Source organism: Cydia pomonella, chromosome 1, assembly GCF_033807575.1.
Source record: "Cydia pomonella isolate Wapato2018A chromosome 1, ilCydPomo1, whole genome shotgun sequence".
Lineage (NCBI taxonomy): Eukaryota > Metazoa > Arthropoda > Insecta > Lepidoptera > Tortricidae > Cydia > Cydia pomonella.
In genome coordinates this window covers 7,405,132-7,428,095 of record NC_084703.1, presented here as the reverse complement: position 1 = coordinate 7,428,095, position 22,964 = coordinate 7,405,132, and the positions used below count along the sequence as shown (strand labels likewise).

Genomic DNA, 22,964 nt, shown 5'->3' with positions numbered 1-22,964 from the left:
TACGAAGTAATACTTATACTTACATATAAGTCAATAGGAAGAAACTATTTCAAGTTTTTGCAAGGCGATCTGCCAGTAGCTAGTCATTTACTTGCGTAAGTATGGGAATGCTAATATGGTCCATAACACAGCAATTACCTCAGATCATAGAAGGTATTAGATATCTGACGGAGACGTGGCGCGTGTCACCGCAACATGGCCAGGTCGGCCATACTTTGTCCGCCGCAAGGTAGTCGCAATTCAGCTCTCAGTGGCTCTCACAGAAACGACTTGTAGCGTACCGAAGGTAGATCGACCAAGCTAAGTGGCAGCGATTTTGATAGAACAGATTGTGCAAGTGTTATTTTAAACGTCAAACGTCTGTGAAATTATGACTTTGTAAATAACGCTTGCACAGTCTCTGCTATCAAAATCGCTTGCAACTTAGCTTGGTCTAACTATATTGTATATATATATATATTTGCTTCTTAAAAAGGTACATGGTTTTTACCCACCAATTACGGGTTAAAGGCATACTATATTGTGACGGACGCGTAACTAAGGAGCCCAAACACTGAGCATGGCGCGACATTCTTAAGGCCGGTATTTTTTGTTTTATTATATCTCTAAAATGCAAGTATAAGTCAGTCATGAGTAATGTCCTCATTAACTCTCTTTCGTTCTGCATACCTTCGTTTGATTGGTGCACGCTACGCAACACTGACAAATCGGTCGCGCTAAGCAGCCAGCGCCAGCAGTACTACTAAAGCACAAACAAACATGTTGTCATGTGCACAAACGTGATTTGCGCACCAACGAACTTCGTGGTGCCCGTAAGGTTTACGAAGTAATATATAAGTTGATACCTATAAGTAAATGTCCCCAGCAAACAATTAATTTTAACTGTAACCAAAACCACAGCATAAAAAAAAACTAGTTTATTTATGTAAGAAATCCGCAGTGCAGGCTTCATCAGGTGGCCACAAATAAAAATCAGCAACTCGTCCCAAACATACCAATGGTCCAATCCAATTATGATATCCGCAACAGGCTTCGTCATTTTTTTTTATAATTTATGTTATCTGTCATGTCAAATAAGATAAGTATGTCACCGTCATACAAAGTAGGTATTGGCTATGTGCGAAGTGCATGGTGGGGGTAAGTAAAGCGATCGCAGCGCATGCGGTGGTGGAAATTGGAACTAACCAAGGATGACGTCTTTAACATTTCGTACAAGTTATATGGTTCGAAATTGAACTTTGATTTACGTTTACTCCTGAAATTTAAATTGTATGGTGTAAGGGACCATTGTAATCGGTATGAAATGCTTCATATACTTACTCGTAACGTAACTAACGTATTTAATTTGATAATTATTAATACTGTATCCGTGTAAATAGCTTTTCAAATACAACATATTAGGTGATCTTTATCTAGAAGTTAAGAATGGGCATAGTAAGTTATCCTTAAAAGATAGACATTAACCATCGCGGCCTTTTTTTCTGTAGAGCCCTGAAAGAGAGACAACCCCACCTCACCATACTTACATACATGGTCTTATTAGGGCTCAAACGATTAGGCAGCCTAGCCAGCGTGATTGTTTCCGTCAACATCGTCATATTTCAATCAATTTGCACAAAACCTTAACAAGTTATCTACCTAAACCTCCCTCAAGAATCACTCTATTGACAGGTAGATGAAAGTCTTATGAAAATCCGTTCAGTAGGTAGTTTTAAGTTTTGTTTGGATTATTTTTATAAGATGTAGTGAACTGACGTTTTCCCCTAGATTTGCTAGCATCCATCCAAATCTGTTGAGGATGAGCTGTGTACGTAGCGATCTACTTGTACTTACGTATTTTTTATATGGAAAATGGTAACATGGTAGCATAACATCGCTCGAAAAAATGCCGCCATACCTTTGACCTATGCAACACGTTTTTGATATTTAACAAATTTAACACAATCATAATGCAATCATATCTATGAAAAAATAAGGATCAAAGTCAAATGGCGTTCTAAAAGTTTTAATCATCTGTCGAAAGATGGCAATAGATCAGGTAAATCCATCTCTATTTCAAATTATCATTGCTTAGCATTTAGAAACTTTTTTCTTTTTTATAATAATGTCAGTAGCGCCCTCTACCCTTACAGCGTAGTAATATTATAAGCCTCCCTTATTGCAGAAGCTTACGCCCCGGATAAAGCACAGCCATCTGTGGCATTTCTTGCAAACGATCACCCTTTCGTGCAGGATGATGAATAAGATTAATATCGATAGATGGCGTATAAAACAAAACACCCTGAGGCCTCAAAATAGAAATATCGTATAATGAAAATAAAATTAATATTTATTTTTATTTTCATTTATATTATAAACTTACAATAGCAGAATGAATATTTTGATTTCATTTTATTAATCTACTTTGTCTATTGCCTCAAATGTTCCTCTCCTGTCCACGGACGTACATAATAAAGTGGATAGAGTACACTGGCCAAAAAGTGTGTCCATATGAGAAGTCAAACCAGAGCCCCGCATCTCGTTCTAATTAGGGTGACAATAAGTCATATTTATGTAGAAAAAGTTAGAAATTTGGAATGTATAGTTAGGCCAGGATCTTTTCTCATTTGTGCATAGTAAGAGATAATCATACTCCACACGCACGCAGCTGGTCAACTTTATTGTCACGCGTGCAATAGAGTATTTAACAGCAATTTGGGTATGTTCGATAATAGGGTGGTCCAAAAATATAGAGTTATGAAAATTCATATTCATATTTATTTTATTAGTAATAATAATTACATGTCAATATTTTAGCGATAGCGATATGATATCACCCGGGAGGTGGTTATTAGACATGCGCGAAACAGTGCTTCAAAAAGTAATGCTATATCACATCACTTTTTCGAAAACGTAATGTTACACTGAGATATCACATCACTTATCACTCGAAACGAAACATTTACCCGAACGAATACAGCGCGCGGGCGCGCGCGTGATGGCAACATCACACTCATCACAGTCATCACAGTACTAGTGTTAGGACTCTAGGGCGTATCATATCGGCGCGTCGATCTATTACGCATTGCGTTTTGTCACCGCCATGTGATAGATCGTTTTTGTTAATGTTTTTATTTTTATAGTCGTAAAATATGCATCATAGATAAAAAATAAAAGAAAATATCTGTTAATTAATGAGATAACGCCATCGAGAGTCACGTAGTAGTATTTTTATTTGGGTATATCAATAAAATTATGATATGATACTGATACGAGAATGTACTGTAAACACTAGCTCACTATTAAATTAAAGATAAATAAGTAACTTCACTCGTGCTTAATTTAGTTTGCCGCGAAAGTCAACCAAACCAAACATTTCACAACAATAATAAACAGTAAATACGTTTTTGTTCGTCAAATTCAAACTCGCAAGCGAATTATCATTTAGCCGCATCCTTATAGGTAAAATACTAAAAACATTGTAAGCTCTATGGTAACGCATTACAGTTTTAAATCGATTGCAGGTGCAAAAATCCGTTATCGTATCAATTTAATGAAATTTGCAATAACTCAAATGAGACTGCTACCGACCGGCCGAGCGGACCGATCCGAAGTGTTCCGAAAGCATTGCGGAATGAGAGCGAGCGAGCAGTGAGTGCGGATGCGAGCGGGATAGCAAAGTAATGATAGCATGGCAAACAAACATCACACATCACACCATCACGTCTCATTGCTCATTATACATTACGCGGATTGTACTTGAACGGACCTTTCGTACCGACTACCGGCGCGTCAATCTATATTGATGCTTTACGAGTTTACGCGCGCTTCGGCCAGTCATATGCTCGAGTGATGTTTGAAGTAATGCTTGGTTTCTCGGAGTGATGCGTAATGCAACATTACGCGTTTGAGTGATATCTCATTTGTGATGTTACGCGCATTACTTACACATGTCTAGTGGTTATAGATCTTGCGACCTATGACGTGTGTGAGTTTTCCTGACTTTGGGAGTCGGTGTGGCACGCAAGGTAGCTTTCCAGCGCGTGCGCTGCGGGTCTCATACCTGCGTGTGGCTACGGTACAGTTAGGCGTTGCGTCTACTTCTTCCCGTGTGGTCACTGCCATATTGAAAATAAAAAAGAGATGGCAGAGTCAAGATGCCTAGTGACTTGAAGTGTGGCTTGGCAGTTTCGGTTTGGGGGATTCGCACTATAGCTCTTACTGCTCGTTTTTGTAGACGAAAGACTTTCTCCCAACCAGCGGCTCCCGCCCACAGTTCGACTTCCTTTTCCATGTGGGTTTTTTAAATTCCTATATACTTTAAAAGTATCCATAGCAAATTTTGAGCAATTAAACATCATTTAAAGGTCACTATAAAAATGGACCCATCAATAATTCTATTTTGGAAATGTCTTTAATAGCTCTTTATATGTTTTATATATTGATTATAAGCATGTTAAAATATGGCAGTCGTTTTTTTTACTTTTAGGTTACTTAATTGTATTTTTTTATTTGTATGAGGATACAGCAAAACACAAAATCATAGCCACCACTAAATCAATTGCAAATGAGTTCAAATTTGCCACATAGATTACTATTCCATAATATAATAAAGGGAGCCTTGTGAAGATAAAATCTATTCTACTTTTTTTTTCTATATACAAAGTTGCACCCCCTATTCGATAATTATGTTTTTTTGTTCATTTCGTTTTTATAAATACTTCTATACAGCGGAGCCAAACATTTATTCTGTTTTAAGCTGTGCTGGCGAGGAGCTACTAGTATTATTACTACCACAATGGTATCTTTTTAACATTGGCAACATGTGCGAGTGAGATACAGGGCTCTGGTTTTGCTATCTCAAGTGGACCGTTTTCTCTAGTCTGGTACGAACACCTTTCTAGCTCTATCATAAGATTCAATCTGGTATGGCAAAAAAAGTAATTGCGCTCTCCACTTTAATATATATCTTCATACTCCTGTCAAATCGATCATCGCTTACTATTTTACTCTACTGTTTATGGTTCCGAAAGAAAAGTTTTAAATCGATCTGAAAACGTTATTTTTTGTTTGGTAGCTTCTTGTAGTGTTTTGCAGCTGTTTATTGTTATTAACGTGCGACAGGATGTTGTCTATCGTAAGTATTTATATTGATCCGCTATGCTACGCTATTGCATAAAAAAATAGTAACGAATAAACTATTGTTTTAAAAGCGTGCGTTTACTTACCGCTGCAGTACCTAGATTACGAAATTCTCAATTTAACGTACATTATCATTGTACAACTTGCCATTTACGTTTTAAGTAACCACTTCCCGGGTACTAGATTGAAAAATTGACGTAATAAAGCACGCATGCGCTTTCAGTACGCCGCGAAGTGAGCCATCAGCCGCAGTTTCATGAACAGAAGTACACTCAGGCGGGTACAGTTTAGTCGTTAGCACTGATCGGAGACAGTGCAGAGTGACTAGAGCGCGGCCCGGACCCCGGCGGCGGTAAAACAACTTTCCAGCCTTCAAGAACACCAACACTTCCAGGTAAGAGCTAAATTTAAATTTAAGAAATTTCCCATGTCAGCTGTTTCACATGTTAAGACTAACCTATTTGGTCCCTGTGGCAAAGTTTAAGCGAAAGTATGTGATGGCAAATGTTTTTCTTGTTATTTTAATACTTTTTATTTCATTTTTCTCTTACGTTAGGTTTTGTACAATATGTATATAAAAGTAAAATATATAAACACTTTCAAAATAATACAAAAGATATAAACACATTATAAAAAACCTAACCTAGGGTGCCGCCAGCACTTAATACTTATTTTTAAGTGATTGGTCCAATTGGCATTGGAGTTTGTATGTCATTTGAGTTGTTTTCTAACTTTTTTAACAGATGATTCACTGTTCTTTCTTTAACTCAGGCATACTCTGGAAAATTGTGTTAAGTTTGTGGACATGTTACACTTACATTTTTGGGTTTAACTAAAAACACTCGACTTGTTGACTTACATGCCTAATCCTTTGTGTAATGTTAACTGTATCTGAATTTGTAAGTCCTATAGCATTTTCATGTTAAATTTGCAAACATTTTTCTATTATTGAGAATATGTAAAATTTATTTGACTCAGGACTAGGAAGTTAAACATTGTGATTTTTAAATACAATTTCCTTACTAAGCGGGCACCAGCACAACCAGCATGGGCTTAGCATGTTTTTTTCTTTGCTTCACCATTTTAAGGCTTATGTTTTTTTTTGGGTGTATGTAGCATGCCTCGCAGTCTACTGAGCGAGGGTTCATACTCGTCGTTGGACCCAGTCTACAAAAGCACCACCGAGCCTAACATTAAGGATGGTAGAATAAAGAAAGTCCTAAAGATGTCTAAGGCCAAGAAGAAATTAAATTTTAATGAGATAGTATTCAGTCAGTTTGATAATAATGAAGAAGCGGAGTGAGTATGTAGCTACATGCATGATGCACGGCAGGCTTTCTTACATGCATGGGCACTGCTTAATCGGTTTACATCATAAGGTGTAGTGTCTCCATACCATGATCATTGCCTGAGGTCATATTCATACATGCAAGTGCGAATGATAATGTATGACTCCAGTCATCACCAGTGTTGGTAGAATATTGAGTCTTTTGAGTTTAAATTTAAAGAACTCAACTTTTTGGAGACTGTGCAAGAAAACTTCCGACTCTTTAAGTCCTGAGTAGAGTCCTCCATTTTGTCTTGTTTAAGTGCAACTCAAAGGCACTCAAACCTCTAAATACTATCAAGTATCTAAATACTAGAAGAAATAAAGGAAATAAGTGTTATTGTTTGTTGTAACTAATGAATTTTACACAAAGGCAATGCATTTGGAATATCTTCGTAAAAAAGAGTTCTCTGAAAAAAGCTCAAGTCTCTACAACAGACTCGGGGTCTCTAACAAGTTGAAAAGAACTCTTTGTTTTAATTATAATAGCTTGAAAAACTGAGTTGAGTTTTAAAGTTAATGACTCAAAGGACTTGAGTCTTAATCAACACTAGTCATCACACCTGTTGGAGGATACTATCATAATTATATACTAGTATTAAGACGGTATCACTAAGAATGATAGTTCTTTTTTTTACATGCATTACAAGTTTCAAAAGGCTAAAGATACAACTGATTGGGAATAACAAATTCTGTTTATATTTGTTGTGACATATTAAAACAGATTTACGTTTTTTCTTGCCCAGTCTGCTTTAACTAAAAGTCAAGCTAAAGTCTTATTTATGTAAGGTGCTATGCTAACAAATTATTTACCAATAGTTTAAGAGATGAAATAATATAAAATTTTATAGACAGATTAATAAAAATGGGCTATAAATAAACTTAAAATTAATAATATATGTAGGTAAACTTAAAATAAAGGTCTTAAAACATCCTCCAGCTCGCTACCGATTGGAATTCCGTTCATTCCAATTGCACACTTAAGTGTGCACAGAAGGCTGGCCGCGTTGCCACGTTGAATGGCAATATTTAATTTCAATGAGGTCTCATTTAATTTATATATCATTAACAGGGTGTTCTTACGTAGCAAACTTGTTTTCAAATTTATCCAAAAAACATCATAAAACCTATAATATAATGTTTCATATTTAAATATACTCCAAGAGCAGAGAACTATCAGCTGTTAAGATATTGGTAACTAATTTGTTAGCACCTTATATATAAGGATTTGGTTTTATTTTCTTTAAAACACAATAGACAGAATTTGAAGTTTCACACTGTTACCTACTAGAAAGCAAGTGTGAATAGGTATGGAAAGTATGATATTTATAAAAACAAAGATGTACATTCAAATATTACTCGAGTCTAAGTCGTGTATTATGTAACTGCAAAAGCAACCAATTTCAAAGGCAAACGGAAACCAAACTTTTCCTGTATAACATAAAATTGCGTTTATTTTTTATAATAAATTAAATGATTCACATATTGAGTTTGACGTCAATTGCTACGTAAATATAAATAAAGTAGGCGACGCTTAGGGATCCGTTTAACAATTGGTAACTTAACTATCAATCTTTAGCGTTTGGCAATCCATGTACCATAAAACCTATGGTGTCATCCAGTTCAGCTGACAAATTTGTGGCTACTATATTTTTCATTAATTTACGCGATACACATCTATCTATACTTAAGTGTTTCTATCATTTCTATGTGTGTATATGATGCTGCTAAGGTTTTAAATATGATTAATAACAAGTTGCTCAATTTGTGTCAAGGCGTTTTTTGAATTTAGGTGCTTTTTGTACCGTATGTGATTATGATAATTTGTTTGCTAACGTAAAATAAACTTGGCCTTCAAATTCATACTACTCAGGTGTTCGGGCGGTTCAAATACTGAATGATTGAGTAAAACACAAAGGAATTTCATTATTAATGATACCGTCTGCTTTTCATGAACTTGGTCGTATAGCGTTTATTCGATTTATTGATTATGGCAACCAAAGGCAACCAATGTCGAGGATATATATGATTGCACAATAATCATTGACTCTATAATTTCTATACTGGAGCTAGACAGGGACAGTTCTCAATACATTTTTGACTTTGAAAAACGGCTCATGTGTCTGACACTTATCTGACACATATCACAGAAAGTTATGTCTAAGATACAAGATCCCTATACTAGTATTAATATACCTTAGCCTAGTAGCCTTAAAAGAGTTATTTCCTGCCTGAATCAAAGTTAATTAACTTAAAATAATAACATCGAATTGTAAAATAGAACACCCTTAATATAGTAACGACTAGTGTCCGTTATTTATGTCCCTTTACTAGGCTATGGCTAGGTAGCTAAAATGTTCTAAAAATAACTTGGGTTTTTCATGGCTAAGCTTAGGACAAGGGCTGGAACGGAAACATATTTAAATTTGTCTTACTTTATCAACGCACAAATTTGTGCCACGGTGACTAACAACCTTACAGTCGACCTAAATAAAAATAGATACTCGTATTGTATTCGACGGGGCAATTGCAACTCTAGAGCTAGCGTAGCCAGCTATAAAGGTATAGATAGATACTCGTACCTCCTATACCTCCCTTATAGAAAACATCTTCCGCAATTAAGCGCTGATAGCTTTATAATAAATGTGATCTTTTAAGTTTATTGAGTATGATAGTGATATCATTTATACCCTTGACTGTTTTTTAAACTTGTACAATTAAAAATATATATAAACTTTCTGTACGCAATGAGCGCTATATACCTCCAAGGTTGAACAAACGGCCTCGCTCATAGATTTCTTATGTAACTAAGTAATATAAATAATAACAATGGATAATAATAATGTTTACAACCTGCTACCAATAATAATTGACCGGTAAGTTTCGGTATCAAAACAGTAGGTACAGTGTTAAACCGAATGTCTGCGGATGCTATGATTCCTTGCACAACAAAGCACGCCAACATTTTCTTGATCCTTTTATATTTATTTATTTAATCTTTATTGCACAATACATGAAGGTACAAATGGCGGACTTAATGCCTTACGGCATTCTCTACCAGTCAACCAATATATATATAACACGGAGGCAGCTAAAAGCTTCGAGAGAATCCGTTAGACGCTGACACCGGCAGCGTCCAGGGCCATATATGTATTTGTTTTCACACTTTTTTTATGTCTTTCGACACCGCAAGCGTCAGCGTCAAGTTATTCGCTGGAAGCCTTTGTTTCGTCGCCTAATGCCTGAACAATTTGATTATTTTAATTACGAATATTTTATTAGCCGGTTGACAGTTTATTGTCAATGTCTATTATTAAATTCAATAACATTTCTCAAAATAATCGTTTGACATGTAGTTGCCACATTTTAAACCACTAAAGCCAGCGGTTTTTACTCGTATTCCCATTTCCAAGCGATGTTGGTGCTACAGAATAACTTTTCAGTGTATTTTGGTAAAACGGGAAATCGTTATCTAGCATACATTTACAATTCAAACATTTATTAATGAAAACTGCAATGCTACTCAAGCAATACAAACAATCATAAAACGTATGTTATTCAAACTCCACTAAACATATCGTTTACAAACTTATCTATCTTTGAAATCTGTGAGCCAAGCCCTTTGTTCTCGTACGACTATTTCGGAAACATATTGGTTTGGTAATTTTCATGCAAATTAAGTACGTACATAGGTAACACTGGTATGGTAACAACAGTTCATCATCAAATTACTACAAGTTAGGTTAGCGAGTTGCTATAATTGGTATTCGTATTGAATAATAAATTCAACAGGTGCTTACCATCCAGAAGGGTAGGTCTGAAACCAAGAAATACGAAAATTAAATTAAATTTCAACAAGAAACTTCTGGATCTAAAATGCATAATATTCCAATTTACTAGGTATACTCACAACGTTCCATATTGCATCAATACAGTTTTCGTTGATTTTGAAACGGCAATCAAGCTTTTTTTATGAAAAAAAAAGATATCATATATTCAGGAATTACAATTTTACTGACTCGCTAACCTTTATAATTCAGGCATCATATACATTCGGAATACCGTTTGCGCAATGGAATGTTTATTACAATTGTTTGAAGTATTATAATACTTAGTTGATGATTAATGATTACGGCTTGATGATTGTAGGACCCTATTCTATATATTGGATTTGACGAAAGCTTAAGATATCCTCGTATTAAAAAAAAAAAGTTTTAATTTGCATGCAATAAAAAGTGTCGGTATGATGGTCCCCCACTGTCATCAAGTCTTATTCAGAACTTACGTAACAGCTAGATAAATTATATAAAAAAAGCTAGTTACGATTAAGAGGTATGTATTATGTTCACTCAATAAAACGAAACACTGAATCTGAAGCGAAAATATCACATCTCGCTGCACACATTAAATAAAAATAAATCTTATTAATATTTGTTATGGCAAAACAGCAGTAGAAATTAACGAACTATCAACAATGTTACAATTTCAAGTTTCGTAAGTAATGAACGTAGATTAGATTGGAATCACCTCATGCATACATCGAGTAAGCTATCGTACAATGCACTATTTCAGAGTGAATATCCTCACGAAGGAAGAAAGCAAGCAGAAGAAAATGCCAACTACCAATGCTGAAGAAGCCGCTCTGCTCGGGTAAGTACAACAAAGTCACCAAACTACCAAAGCCTTATCGTGGAGTGTTACAATATTGCGATGAGAGTTATGCACCTGAGTTATTTTATTCTATATTTGATTTAATGCATATGTCCCGGTAGCAAAATAAAAGAATTTGATCCGCGCTGACGCGTGATGCACATCTGCGAAAAACAGCGAATTCACTTAGAGTGTATTTTTCGAGTCGATGTTAAGGAAAGAAAATCATATTCGCGAAACAACTATTACCGATGCGCATAACTTTTTCGTGGTACTGTAGACACATGTGCTACGCCGTAGCGCGTAGAAGGTAAATGTAGCGGAAAATGGTTTTTAGTATTTAAGCGCTGCATTGTGTGTCTTGAGTATTGAATGGGGACAGGAGGCGCCTTCTGATTATAATAGGTTATTCATTTGATCTGGATTTCTTATGGATATGATATGTTGGTGTCAAAAGTGACGTTTCTTCTGGTTAAAGAATAAATCCAGATCCAATTCATAACCTGTTATTATAATCAGAGTACGTCTCTGGGTGCCTATTTTAATTTGTCTTGTGCTACGTAGCATTGATAAATAGCGAGTAGTTCGTAGGAGCATGATGCAGTATGTAAGTCATGCGCATTTAATTAAGTACTCCAAGCGTTCCTATTTTGGGCGCCTTAAAATAGTAACACGGGTGAGCGCTATTATAACAAAGTGAAATGTATCCAGAGCCATTTACATGTGTTGTTTTTGCAAGAAAGTGTCCCAAACATCGTTGTGGCTGCGTTATCTAACGGTCGGTCATACATGGACGCGGACCCGCGCGCTGGTCCAGTGTGACCAAAGCTTAGATGTTCGCACTTGCGGCGTCCGACCGCGAAAAGGCGAGACTTAACACCCTGAGACCAACAAACATTAAGAGTATTTCTTTCGATTTGACTACTTACATTACAAAATAATTTACTTACATTACATTTCTATATTACTATAATTGTTTAATTGTATTATTTATTTCGTTGGAGGCTCTTTAGAATGGCCGAAATAGTTATATCCTTCGCGATCGAAGTGAAAAGTAGGGTGTACCTAAATACGCAGTATTCGCTACATATGTGCACGACTGTCACGCAACCTAGCGTCCGCAAGTCTAGGGGAAAACGTCAATTCACTACATCTTATAAAACTCCTCCAAAACTAAAAACTACTGAACGAATTTTCATACGACTTTCATCGATCAATAGAGTTATTCTTGAGGAAGGCTTAGGTATATAACTTGTAAATGTTTTATTTATTTATTTAATCTTTATTGCACAATACATGAAGGTACAAATGGCATGAAGGTTTTGTGGGAATTGGTTGAAATAGTTACAACGATGTTGTCGGAAAAAAACACGCTGGCTAGGAGCTTTAATCGAAAACGCTGCCTAATCCGTTGTGTGTTATAACAACACAATGTATGGGGGGGTTTTCTCTCATTCATAGGTCTACAAAAAAGTTACGTGCCGCGTAAGTACCACGATGTTAAATGTCTATCTTTTAATGATAACTTACTATAGGTATACCCATTCTTAACTTCTACAAAAAGATCACGTAATATGTGGCATTTGCAAAGCTATTTACACGGATGCATTATTAATAATTATCAAATTAAATACATTCGTTATATTAAGCATTTCATACAGATTACAATGGTCCCTTACACCATATAATTTAAATGAATATTTTGGGAGTAATCGTAAATTTAAGTTTCATTTCGAGCCATATACTTGTACGAAATGTTAAAGACGCTATCCGCAGTTAGTTTTAATTTTTACCACCTTATGCGCTGGGATCGCTTTACTTACCCCCACCATGCACTTCGCACGGTCCCAATACATAGTGGAGAATTTTCACCACCGAGAAAATGCTTTGTTACAATAGGTATATTAAGGATAATTCCACGAGATTGTAACGTCAGTTACCAATTCTTACGTGTGTTCTTACATTAATTAAGCATATTTAAGTATCCAGATATCTACCTGTAGGGCTACGCCGGACATACAGACATTTAACTTTGCTTAATTAATGTAAGAACACGAAAGAATTAGTAACTGACGTTACAGTCTCGCGGAATTACCCTTAATTGTCCCGCATGTACTTACAATCGATATACTATTTTAACCAACATTAAATAAAATGCAACACTGATGTAGGTAATTAAAACCTTAAGTTTCGTTACGACCGCGTATGTATTCTGTTCCCCTAGTGTAAATTTATTCGATAGCGTGACGTGACGTGCGCGTTTGCGTTAAGTCTCATTTTGTTATGGGATTTTGAGTTTTCAAAACGTCCCGCTTGGCGTGCTGTGACTAAATCCCATACAAAATGAGACTTAACGCAAACGCGTACGTCACGTTATGCTATTGAATAAATTTACACTAGGGATTCTGAAATCAATATTAGAAATCAGTGAGCCCACAAGTTAGTTGTTAGCACTTCCGTAGTTTCGTCTATAATTCTATTACTTAAAACGACAACCGCTATTTATACATACATACAATACAAATGATTATTTCACTTCTATTTAACTTCAAAGTTGGGTGTAACTCGGTATTAGTTCCGCTATTATAGTCGCAAGCAAATAGTCAGAGGTATCAATGTCACCCCCAACGTCAAACAATTATTTAATCAAAGAGTTCAAGTGGGTTCAGCTAAATATAGCGTTCACTAAACTATTAGGAACACCAGATTGGATAATTTAATGTAACTGCCGACTGCGACCATGTACTTCTTATAGCTTACGTGCGTTTTCATGGAATTGAAGTACCTTTTGTGAGGTTTTCTTATTTTGAATGTTACTCGTAAAAAATAAAATGTAAAATTTAATAGGGACGTGGATCTGGGCTAATTTTCATGACAAAATATTTATTCTATATCTTCTATAAATATTTATTTTAGTGTTTACAAGACTGATAATGATAAACTTTATCCCTTGTAACTTAAAGTTTACATTTTGTTCAAAAAGAAATCACGGTACATAAGGTTAAGGTGCCGGAGGTTCGGAGAGCGGAGTTTTTGAAACATTGACTGTCCGTCCGTCTGTCACAACACTAAATATCTCGAGAACTACTTAAGCTATCGATTTGAAATTTGGAATAGTTATTAACAACGCTAATCTAGACACATTGAAAGTTTTTTTTTATTTTTAATGATTATGGGAAATGCCCAATATGAAGAGGGAGCAAAATTAAAAAATCTAGTACTAGGTCAAGTGGGGTGTCATTTGAAAGAGTTCAAATTGACCATTACAAAAATTTTTTTTAATTTTTTTAGTAGTGGAAAAAAATCATTTACGGAGCAAAATGAGAAAAAAATTACCTTCCCCCCGGCACCCTTATCTCCGAAGTTTACCGATGAAAAAGTATGAAATTTTTACATAATATTAACATTACTATTAATTTTACAGGAAAAATATAATCAGACCTCTATCTTGGAAACTTTTTTTAATTAACAAAAAACATTTCCGAATTCAGTATGCAATTTAACCAACTATATGTGTGTTTATTACACTGGAAATTGCTATGAGATTATATTAAAGGCACCTTTATTTCAAATAAAAGAACAATTTTTGAAATCGGTTCACATGATAGAGAATCCTCGAAAAATCAAACGTGCATTACATCGCGCAAATTAGTTAGACAATTTGCCAATAGATGGTGCTGTACACAATTATACTTAGTATAGGTACTTCTGATCAAAAGTCTTTCGCCTTTACACGAGATAATTCAAAGTTTGTACGGAACCCTCGATGCGCGAGTAAAACGAACTCGCACTTGACCGGTTTTTTTAGACAACAATACGCTTGCCTAAAATCTAATTAGCGATCTTGACAATTTTCTCCAGTGACTTCATCGATTCGAATCTTGTGTTTTGACTATTGCTCGATAGAACAAAATCACGAACATACGAGTAGGTTAAAAACGCACTTTAAAAATTTGTTACAATTTATGCACAAAACCTAAAAATATTAAAATTGCTTCTAAAAATACGCAATCATATTTTTGAGGGATTTGAACTCATCGATTAATTTTTTGGTTAAAACTTAGGTACAAAAATTAAAATTCAAAAACATGATATCCGCTCATGCTCATGCTTGCGCTCAGTGAGAGTGAGAGAGGAACACGAACCTACGGGACCTTAATATCTAAAGGTATGGCGCCTCGCTTGTTTTCCCTGTGTAGTCGAAAGCACTTAGGGCTCATACGGTGCGAGAACTCGTGTGCGAATTCCATTACATTGCGCCTTTTGTCCGGGTCTGCCTAAAACGTAGTCTGACTAATTCGCATTATGACAAAACTTCATTTGGAATTCGCTATTCGTCTAAATCGCTATTGACCTATTACTTATATTACCTATTTCGCAATATGTCTCAAACGCAGTAAGCCTAAGTAGCTGTTTATCCATTTCGCGATTTTAGAAAATAGAGAGATAGTAAGTAAACAGTTGACCACATTGCCAATTTCGTGTTAAGTGACGAATGTCACTGCAGAGCCTACGTGCGTTCTCATGAAAAGGTTAATACCCCCCACACACGTGCCGACATGCGATCACGTGAATTTCAAAGTGGGTCGAATACATACATCTATTGCAACGTTAGAATTTAAACTAGGAATTCTGTTGATAATGTAGGAATCCGCTATAAATCATAGCAGTAATATAAACAAGTATAAATTTAAAAAACTCATTCGTTTAAATACGTTATGCGTGTAAAATTAGGACGTACTCTGTTTTCGAAGTTACGAGTATACGATGGAGCGATCGACATCAAATATAAAACATACATAACCCTATTTTCGGGTAATCTGCTCATTTCGGATTACATTAAGTATAATTTGAGGTAGCAGTTGACTCATTATTTTCAACAGTAAATATGCAAAATATTAAATAAAATGAAGTTAAATACAACATTTTCACAGATAAAAAATTTGTTGAAACAAAACAGTTTATGGTAATGTTGGCTATTATTTACGGATTTTGAAGGGTTTTGAATCATAGAGTTTATGATACGCGTGGAGATAAACATAATTATGCATCATTTTATTGCATTTGTTATATTGCTCCCTGGCCTATGTTTCGCTATTATGAAAATCGTCTCCCTACAATGTCAACTATCCGTACATTGCTGGTACAACACGTCAATATGTAGTGATCCTAACTATACTCTATCGACCCATTATACATTTTTTACGCTGGCGCCTGACTGAAAATTTGTAACCTGCGACCTGTGTATGTGTCTAACTATCAAGCTCGTGTAGCCGTACATGTTTCGCTGTCCGGACCGGACAAGTAATTCGTATACAGTTCGAACTACCCTATAGGAATACTAAACACGACGTGCCACGAAGAGTCATTACTTATGTTCAAATTCACAATATATAGGTATTGTGACTTAAGAAAGATTGAGGTGGGACTTTTTTTCTCCCTAAGAATGACAAAATATGAACCGAACGGCTTTTTTAAAAACAAGTTTTAACTCCAATAATTTAAAAACAAGCTGTGTCCACGCTGGCACGCCAACACGTGGGAGGACTGAATTTAAGACTGTTTTAGTTTTCGACCTATTCTTTTTTCTACAAGCGATTTGAATGTCATAGCGACGTGGCTAGCCACTCGGTATAAACAAATAATTAATATCGATTTAACGTAACACAATTACGCTCCTAAGGTACCTATTTTTTATCTAACGAAGCCAACATGTCCTAACGGCATACGTATTCAACGAAATATCACTGAAATTAGGGCGCCAGATCTGCTCTCTATATAGCTGTGTTCCATCGTGCTCAATGTTAACTGAGAATTCGTAAACCTTGTTTCAAACATAAGTTCAACCGATAGTTTAGGCGTTAAGCATAGGTATGTATAAGAAAAGTACCTATGTTTAAGAAAGTCAAATTTAACATTTAGACTGGATCATATCATTAAAACGCCACACTATGGGGCGAATCGAAGAAAAAGAGGACATTCGTATTATTTGTGAAAATACTATTCGATAGAAAATGATACGGAGAACAATAAATGTGATATAAATTTTTTCAAAAGAAAGCATATTTTAAGCAGAAAAATATAAAATGTGATTTTTTTGTATCTGACCTAAATTGTGTTTGTTGGATTGCTTTTGAATATAATAAATTAAATTTGGTAGAAGAACAACAAAAGCCTTATTTAACCCACTTGTTACTGGACATACCAAACACTTCCGATTCGAATGAATTTTACTTGATGTATTATAAAAAATAAACACTATACGGGAAAAATATTGGAAAAAATGTATGTTTCATGGAAAACTGGGAAATAGGTGTTCTTTTAAAAGGACGATAGCAACATGTACCACCATGAGCATACAGGACGCCTCTCTATAACAAATGTTGATTCAAATTAAAACCCAAGTATATTATTAAACAGTTTTTTTTAGAAGTATGAAAATTTTCAAAACAAAACTTAGAGTGCAAAGTTACGTCACATTTTGGGCATATTAAATTTGCTTTTTAATGGCATTCGATACACCGAAGCTGAGTATCTCTGTAACGTTTTATATGATCTTTCCCTTCAAAGCGTGAACAATTACGGAACATTAGGGAAGTTCATGTATCCCTCCGTTTTTTTTTATAACTTTCAAGAAAAGCTGTTGCTACATATCTGCAAAAATTCAGAAAGTCGAATGCGTAGCCATGTCTAGTGCGTGGTAAATCAAGGAGAAATACAATTTTTTACCCCTAATCGTTGTTCTATACAACGCTATATCGGACTGACTGACCTGATTGGACCTATCGACGCCGTCCATATTCTCATTATACTTCTTTATTACAGTCGGCTGATCTACTAGTATGTACTTTTTTTGTTGCCATTGTTACTGCATTAGATGTAACTGTGACAACATGCCACTTGCAAACTACTATATTTGTTTATTTCGGGTTGACTGATATTGGAATGTTCCTCGAGGGGACTTCTGTAGTGCCTTATTTGTAGGCAAGAGGCATTTTGCCACACGATTTTCACGCACATTTCCAGTGGCTTGAAACCTCGAACTCGTAGTTCATCAATCTTCAACAACAAATCTTCTGATTCCACGCGTCTCCGTTTTGAAAGTTGGATTAGTGGCACATCCTCGTAATCACTGGAGTCTCTTTCCGATCCAAAACAAACCTCTCCCTGCTGGGATTGAGATCCGGGTAAATTGTCCAAATTCACTTGATTTTCATCCCCAGAGCTTCATCTGTGATATCAGCATTGCAGTTTTCGGGAGGCAAAATAATGATAGAATTAAACTAAGAAACTATTATCTCACTTAACGTTAAAGGTCGTGACCAAGTCGTCTTCCGCGCCCTAAAATGCAATACAAGTGATAGTAGCACATAACCCTATTGGTCGTTTAAAAGGACGGCTCGTAAAATCGCAATAAAATAAGACTTTTAATAATTTTTTCAATGTAAAATGATTATAACTCGATAGTAAACACTTGTTTTCGCTATATTCTTATTTTTATAAAAATATTGATTTAAATTTTATTTAGAAATACATTATTGAAATTTCCATTGTTAATCACCGTAATTAAAGACGTATAATAAAATAAAAAACTGTATTTAATACACACAGTCAACTAGGTGTCCACTTACAATACTCGAAACGATTCGACTGAGTATAAACAAAAGCTTGATAAGTACCCTCATTGTTTGTGAGAATTTTAAATTGTTGACGTCCTTTTAAAAGAACTATAGTAACAAGTGGGTTAAAGTTTGTGAAAAATACTGCATTAGCATTAAAAAAAGATGGAGGGAGTCTAATCGCACACTTGATAATATCTTGAAGAAGAACAGTGACTGGCTGAACAAGGCTATATGTTCGCCAAAAGAAAATTTGGCGCAGGACGATATCAACGAGGAAGATAACTTAGATGACGATGACGTTGAAATTGCTCAACCAGATGAAAACATTCCAACATCTCGAAAACCTTTTGAAGAACTATCTGGAAGACAGAAGAAAAGAAGGTTGGATCGAATAAGTAAATCCTTATCGCCCGAAGAAGTTAATGCAGCTAACCTTGCACATTTAAGGAAGAGTGGACATGCAGACCTAAACAAGATTATGAGTCATTTACTAAACCACCCGGAAGACATAGAAAATGTAAATGATTTAATACAACACAAGCAAAAAAAGACAAATTATTATCTCTTGCAAAAGCTTTAGCCTTAATTAATTCACTGAAACTTTCTAGGCGGCAGTATAATAATTTACGTGATGTAGCTAGTGACCACGGTGTACATTTATATCCATCATACTATTCCATCCAGTAAGAAAAACAAGAATGCTATCCTTCGAATGAAAATGTGGTTAGAACTGAAGATTGTGCCAAAATAAAATTACAAGTTTTATTAGATTTAACGGCAAAAAGACTTTTGAAGGCGATTGGGGGTGATTTTGTAAACAACGCTTTGAAGCTCCAAGTAAATAAGGTTTTGATGGTGCTTCTGGTTAAAGTAATTACAAAATGACGTCTGAAACCCAAGTCGATGATTCTAACGTTTTTATGGCTAGTTTGGTGCCGCTAAAATTTATTTGTGATGGTGCTACTGTATGGGAGAATGAGAGATCCTCATTAACTGCGTTTTGTCGCCCAATTATGTTCCAGTTCACAAAGGAAACAAAAAGCACAGTTGAAATAGACGCAGTTGTATATTCAGAAATGATTGAACCTTCTATGAAGCAGAACATGAACTACATATGACAATGATTGATGGCAAATAAAACATCTAATTTATAATTTATTTTATTATTATAGCGTAAAAATATCGAAAACTGTCATAAGTTTACGAAAAAGGCATTAAGAGAAATATCGATATTTGATAAATGTTGATTGGACTAAGCAAGAAAACGGGCGCCTACAAAAGTAGGCTATTTATCATTTGTTACTCTATAAATAAAAGGAGGAAAATAATATCCTGAAGGTGCTAACCTCACAAGGTGCTCTCATAGTTTCATTGAAATAGGGTTACCTTAATTTGGCTTCCATACAAAAAAAAAACACTTTTTTTTTTTCTGCTTTATACATTTTTTTTTTTTTTTTTTATACTACGTCGGTGGCAAACAAGCATACGGCCTGCCTGATGGTAAGCAGTCTCCGTAGCCTATGTACACCTGCAACTCCAGAGGAGTTACATGCGCGTTGCCGACCCTAACCCCACCCCCCTCGGTGAGCTCTGGCAACCTTACTCACCGGCAGGAACACAACACTATGAGTAGGGTCAAGTGTTATTTGGCTGCGGTTTTCTGTAAGGTGGAGGTACTTCCCCAGTTGGGCTCTGCTCTAGATCTGGAATGACATCTGCTGTGCTGTGCCCTACCACACAAGGCGAGATGACATTCACATTGCCCATACCTCTCTTTTGGACGTAGTTTAAGGACATACCCGGGTCCAAAACATACCTTACATACATACCTTATTTTGAAAAAAAAAATACCACATTTATTGTTTTCCGTATTATTTTGTAACGAATAGTATTTTTTTTAAATAAGTTTTTCGCAAAGAAGTACGAATGTCCGCATTTTGCAACGTACTTAATGATTATTATGCTCTGTAGCTTTCGTTCATTTTCATAAACATTTCAAAGATTGTTTTTATTCCTCAACGGAGATGTAAGATGTAATTAACGACACTACGTCTTTAACGCATTCACTGTTTTCGTGGCGCTACACGCGTAGCCTATTCTAGCGTTTTCCCGGTTTGTAGAGGAAAGCGACTATGAACAGAGCGCCCGCCGAGCGGGTACCCGGCACTCAATGTGTTAAACTCCTTTGAGCCGTTTGGACATGGTTTTATAGATCCGCATTATTGTCAGTGTAATTATTGAACTGATGGAATGACAAATGACTAAATGACTGATGAAAAGAGTTCAGTACCCCTAGTGTAAATTTAATCGACATCATAACGTGACGAACGCGTTTGCGTTAAGTCTCATTTTGTATAGGATTTTGAGTTTTCAAAACGTCCCGCTTGGCGCGCTCTTTCTAAATCCAATACAAAATGAGACTAAACGCAAACGCGTACGTCACGTTTCGAAATCGAATTTATTTACACTAGGGGTACTGAGCATAGGATTTTCAAAATGTCATCAAACCTTTCGGACCTTGTTGTCATTTTCGTTTAATGCAATTTCCAAATTATTATGGCAATTTGCATATTCCATAGCCCTCGCTTATGCAAGGTGAGAATCGTTTGCGCTACGCTAATGAAACGCTTCTTGTCTCTCTATCACTCTTCCATATTAGTGCGACAGTGACAGTTGCGTTTCGTTCGCTACGGAGCGTAAAAGATTGGTCATGTTGGCTACGCACCCCGGAAAGATTGCAAACCGACGTAATACCAATCAAATGACTGCATTGTAGGTACTGTCCAATTATTATTTGACAGTAGTTTCTTTTTTTCCTAATAAACTACTCGGGGTTATTAGGAAGATCTGCTTTGTTATTTTAAATTATGAAGAAATTTAAATCATGAAAAAAAAGCATGATATCCGTAGGATTTATCTTAGTCTTCAGTCTTAATTCGTAAATAAAGTCTCTTATTTGCCTATTTTATTTATATTGAATTAAAACTAGTTTTTGATTTGATAGTCAAATAAGAAAGGTCATTCTAGAAATGTTAAACCACCACAATTTTGAAATAAGAGCTTATTCTTTATTTTTCTTTATCTAAAATATGCTAATAATATTACTATACAAAATAGTACATTACGATACTAGTGCGAAAAATAGGAAATTCGAAAGGAGTGGCGATAAATTAAAACACGACCAAAGGGAGTGTTTTAAATCGACACGAGTTGCGAATTACCTATTCGCACATGTATCGTACAATGTTTTACAGTACATATGGCCCTTTAAATGTTCGACACAGTATCGTAATATGCCAATTTTCGCACTAGTGCGTTAAAGTAGTACCATATGTACTGTAAAATATTTTGCTAGTAAGCTGGTTAGAGGCAGACCAAGATAAGTTGGCAAAGATTTTGACAGCCCAAGATAGTGCTACTTAAACGTCAAAACTCTTAACACTTCCACAGGCTACAATTAAAATCACTAATTAAATAAGTAGATGACTATGAGTATGAATATGAGTTCAATATTATTGCTAATGTCGACTCCATAGCTCGCTATTAGCCTTACCATGCGATAAAAACTCCGATGCCTAATGATCAAAGATAGTTTCTTAATTATTCGCTCACTTTTAATATTCTCTAGAACCGATATGAACGCTATAATTCACTACATTATTCGCCAGTTTGTTAAATATTCTTGTCTATTTTGGTATCTGGGAATTGTAAACAGAGATTACCACGGATTAGTTCGGAGTGAATAGAACCATTAGACGATGAAAGTTGATCTAAAACTTTTGCTATACCTAACTAAATTAATCATTCATCTAAAATGCTTCGACAGAGATTTGGCATCGGACTGTTTTGTTTGTTGCTGTTGTGCAAAATTGAACTGATGTAAATCATCTTACTATATAGGATCCACGATAACACTAATCTCTACGTGGGCGCTTGGAAGACCTGGATGCCAAGCGCCATCTCCGTAAGACGCGACCGAGGCCCTCGTATACCTATACCTACAACCCAGCTAGCCAGCTTCATTGCGCACCATGCGATCGCATTTTCAAAACCAAATTTGGCTTTGCAAGCCATATTAGAGCGTTCCATTTCTCCGAATAAAAACAGTTGAAGGAGTCGCCGTCGTCGGATACGGCGAGGAGGACTATATATATATAATCTCTACGTGTAATCTTTAAGACTTAATTTGCAAGATTGTAGATGTAGATGTCTGTGTGGTGTCGGACGAGAATAGCACCACCCCC

General features: G+C 35.7%; 1 protein-coding gene across 4 annotated transcripts in view; it reads left to right on the top strand.

Annotated features, from left to right (window-relative positions):
- Positions 1-22,964, top strand: part of LOC133525918 (protein NDRG3) — a 128,318-nt gene that overhangs the window by 4,182 nt on the left and 101,172 nt on the right. For 2 of the 4 annotated variants that reach the window (XM_061862382.1, XM_061862460.1), the window contains exons 1-4: positions 4,959-5,116; positions 5,345-5,515; positions 6,238-6,420; positions 11,021-11,098. The exons of 1 other annotated variant lie outside the window; for it this stretch is intronic. In XM_061862382.1, the coding sequence (XP_061718366.1) occupies positions 6,239-6,420; positions 11,021-11,098 (260 nt within the window). In that variant the 5' untranslated portion in view covers positions 4,959-5,116; positions 5,345-5,515; position 6,238. Of the gene's footprint in view, positions 1-4,958; positions 5,117-5,344; positions 5,516-6,237; positions 6,421-11,020; positions 11,099-22,964 lie in introns of those variants that run through there. One more of the 4 variants, XM_061862593.1, reaches the window with a different exon arrangement.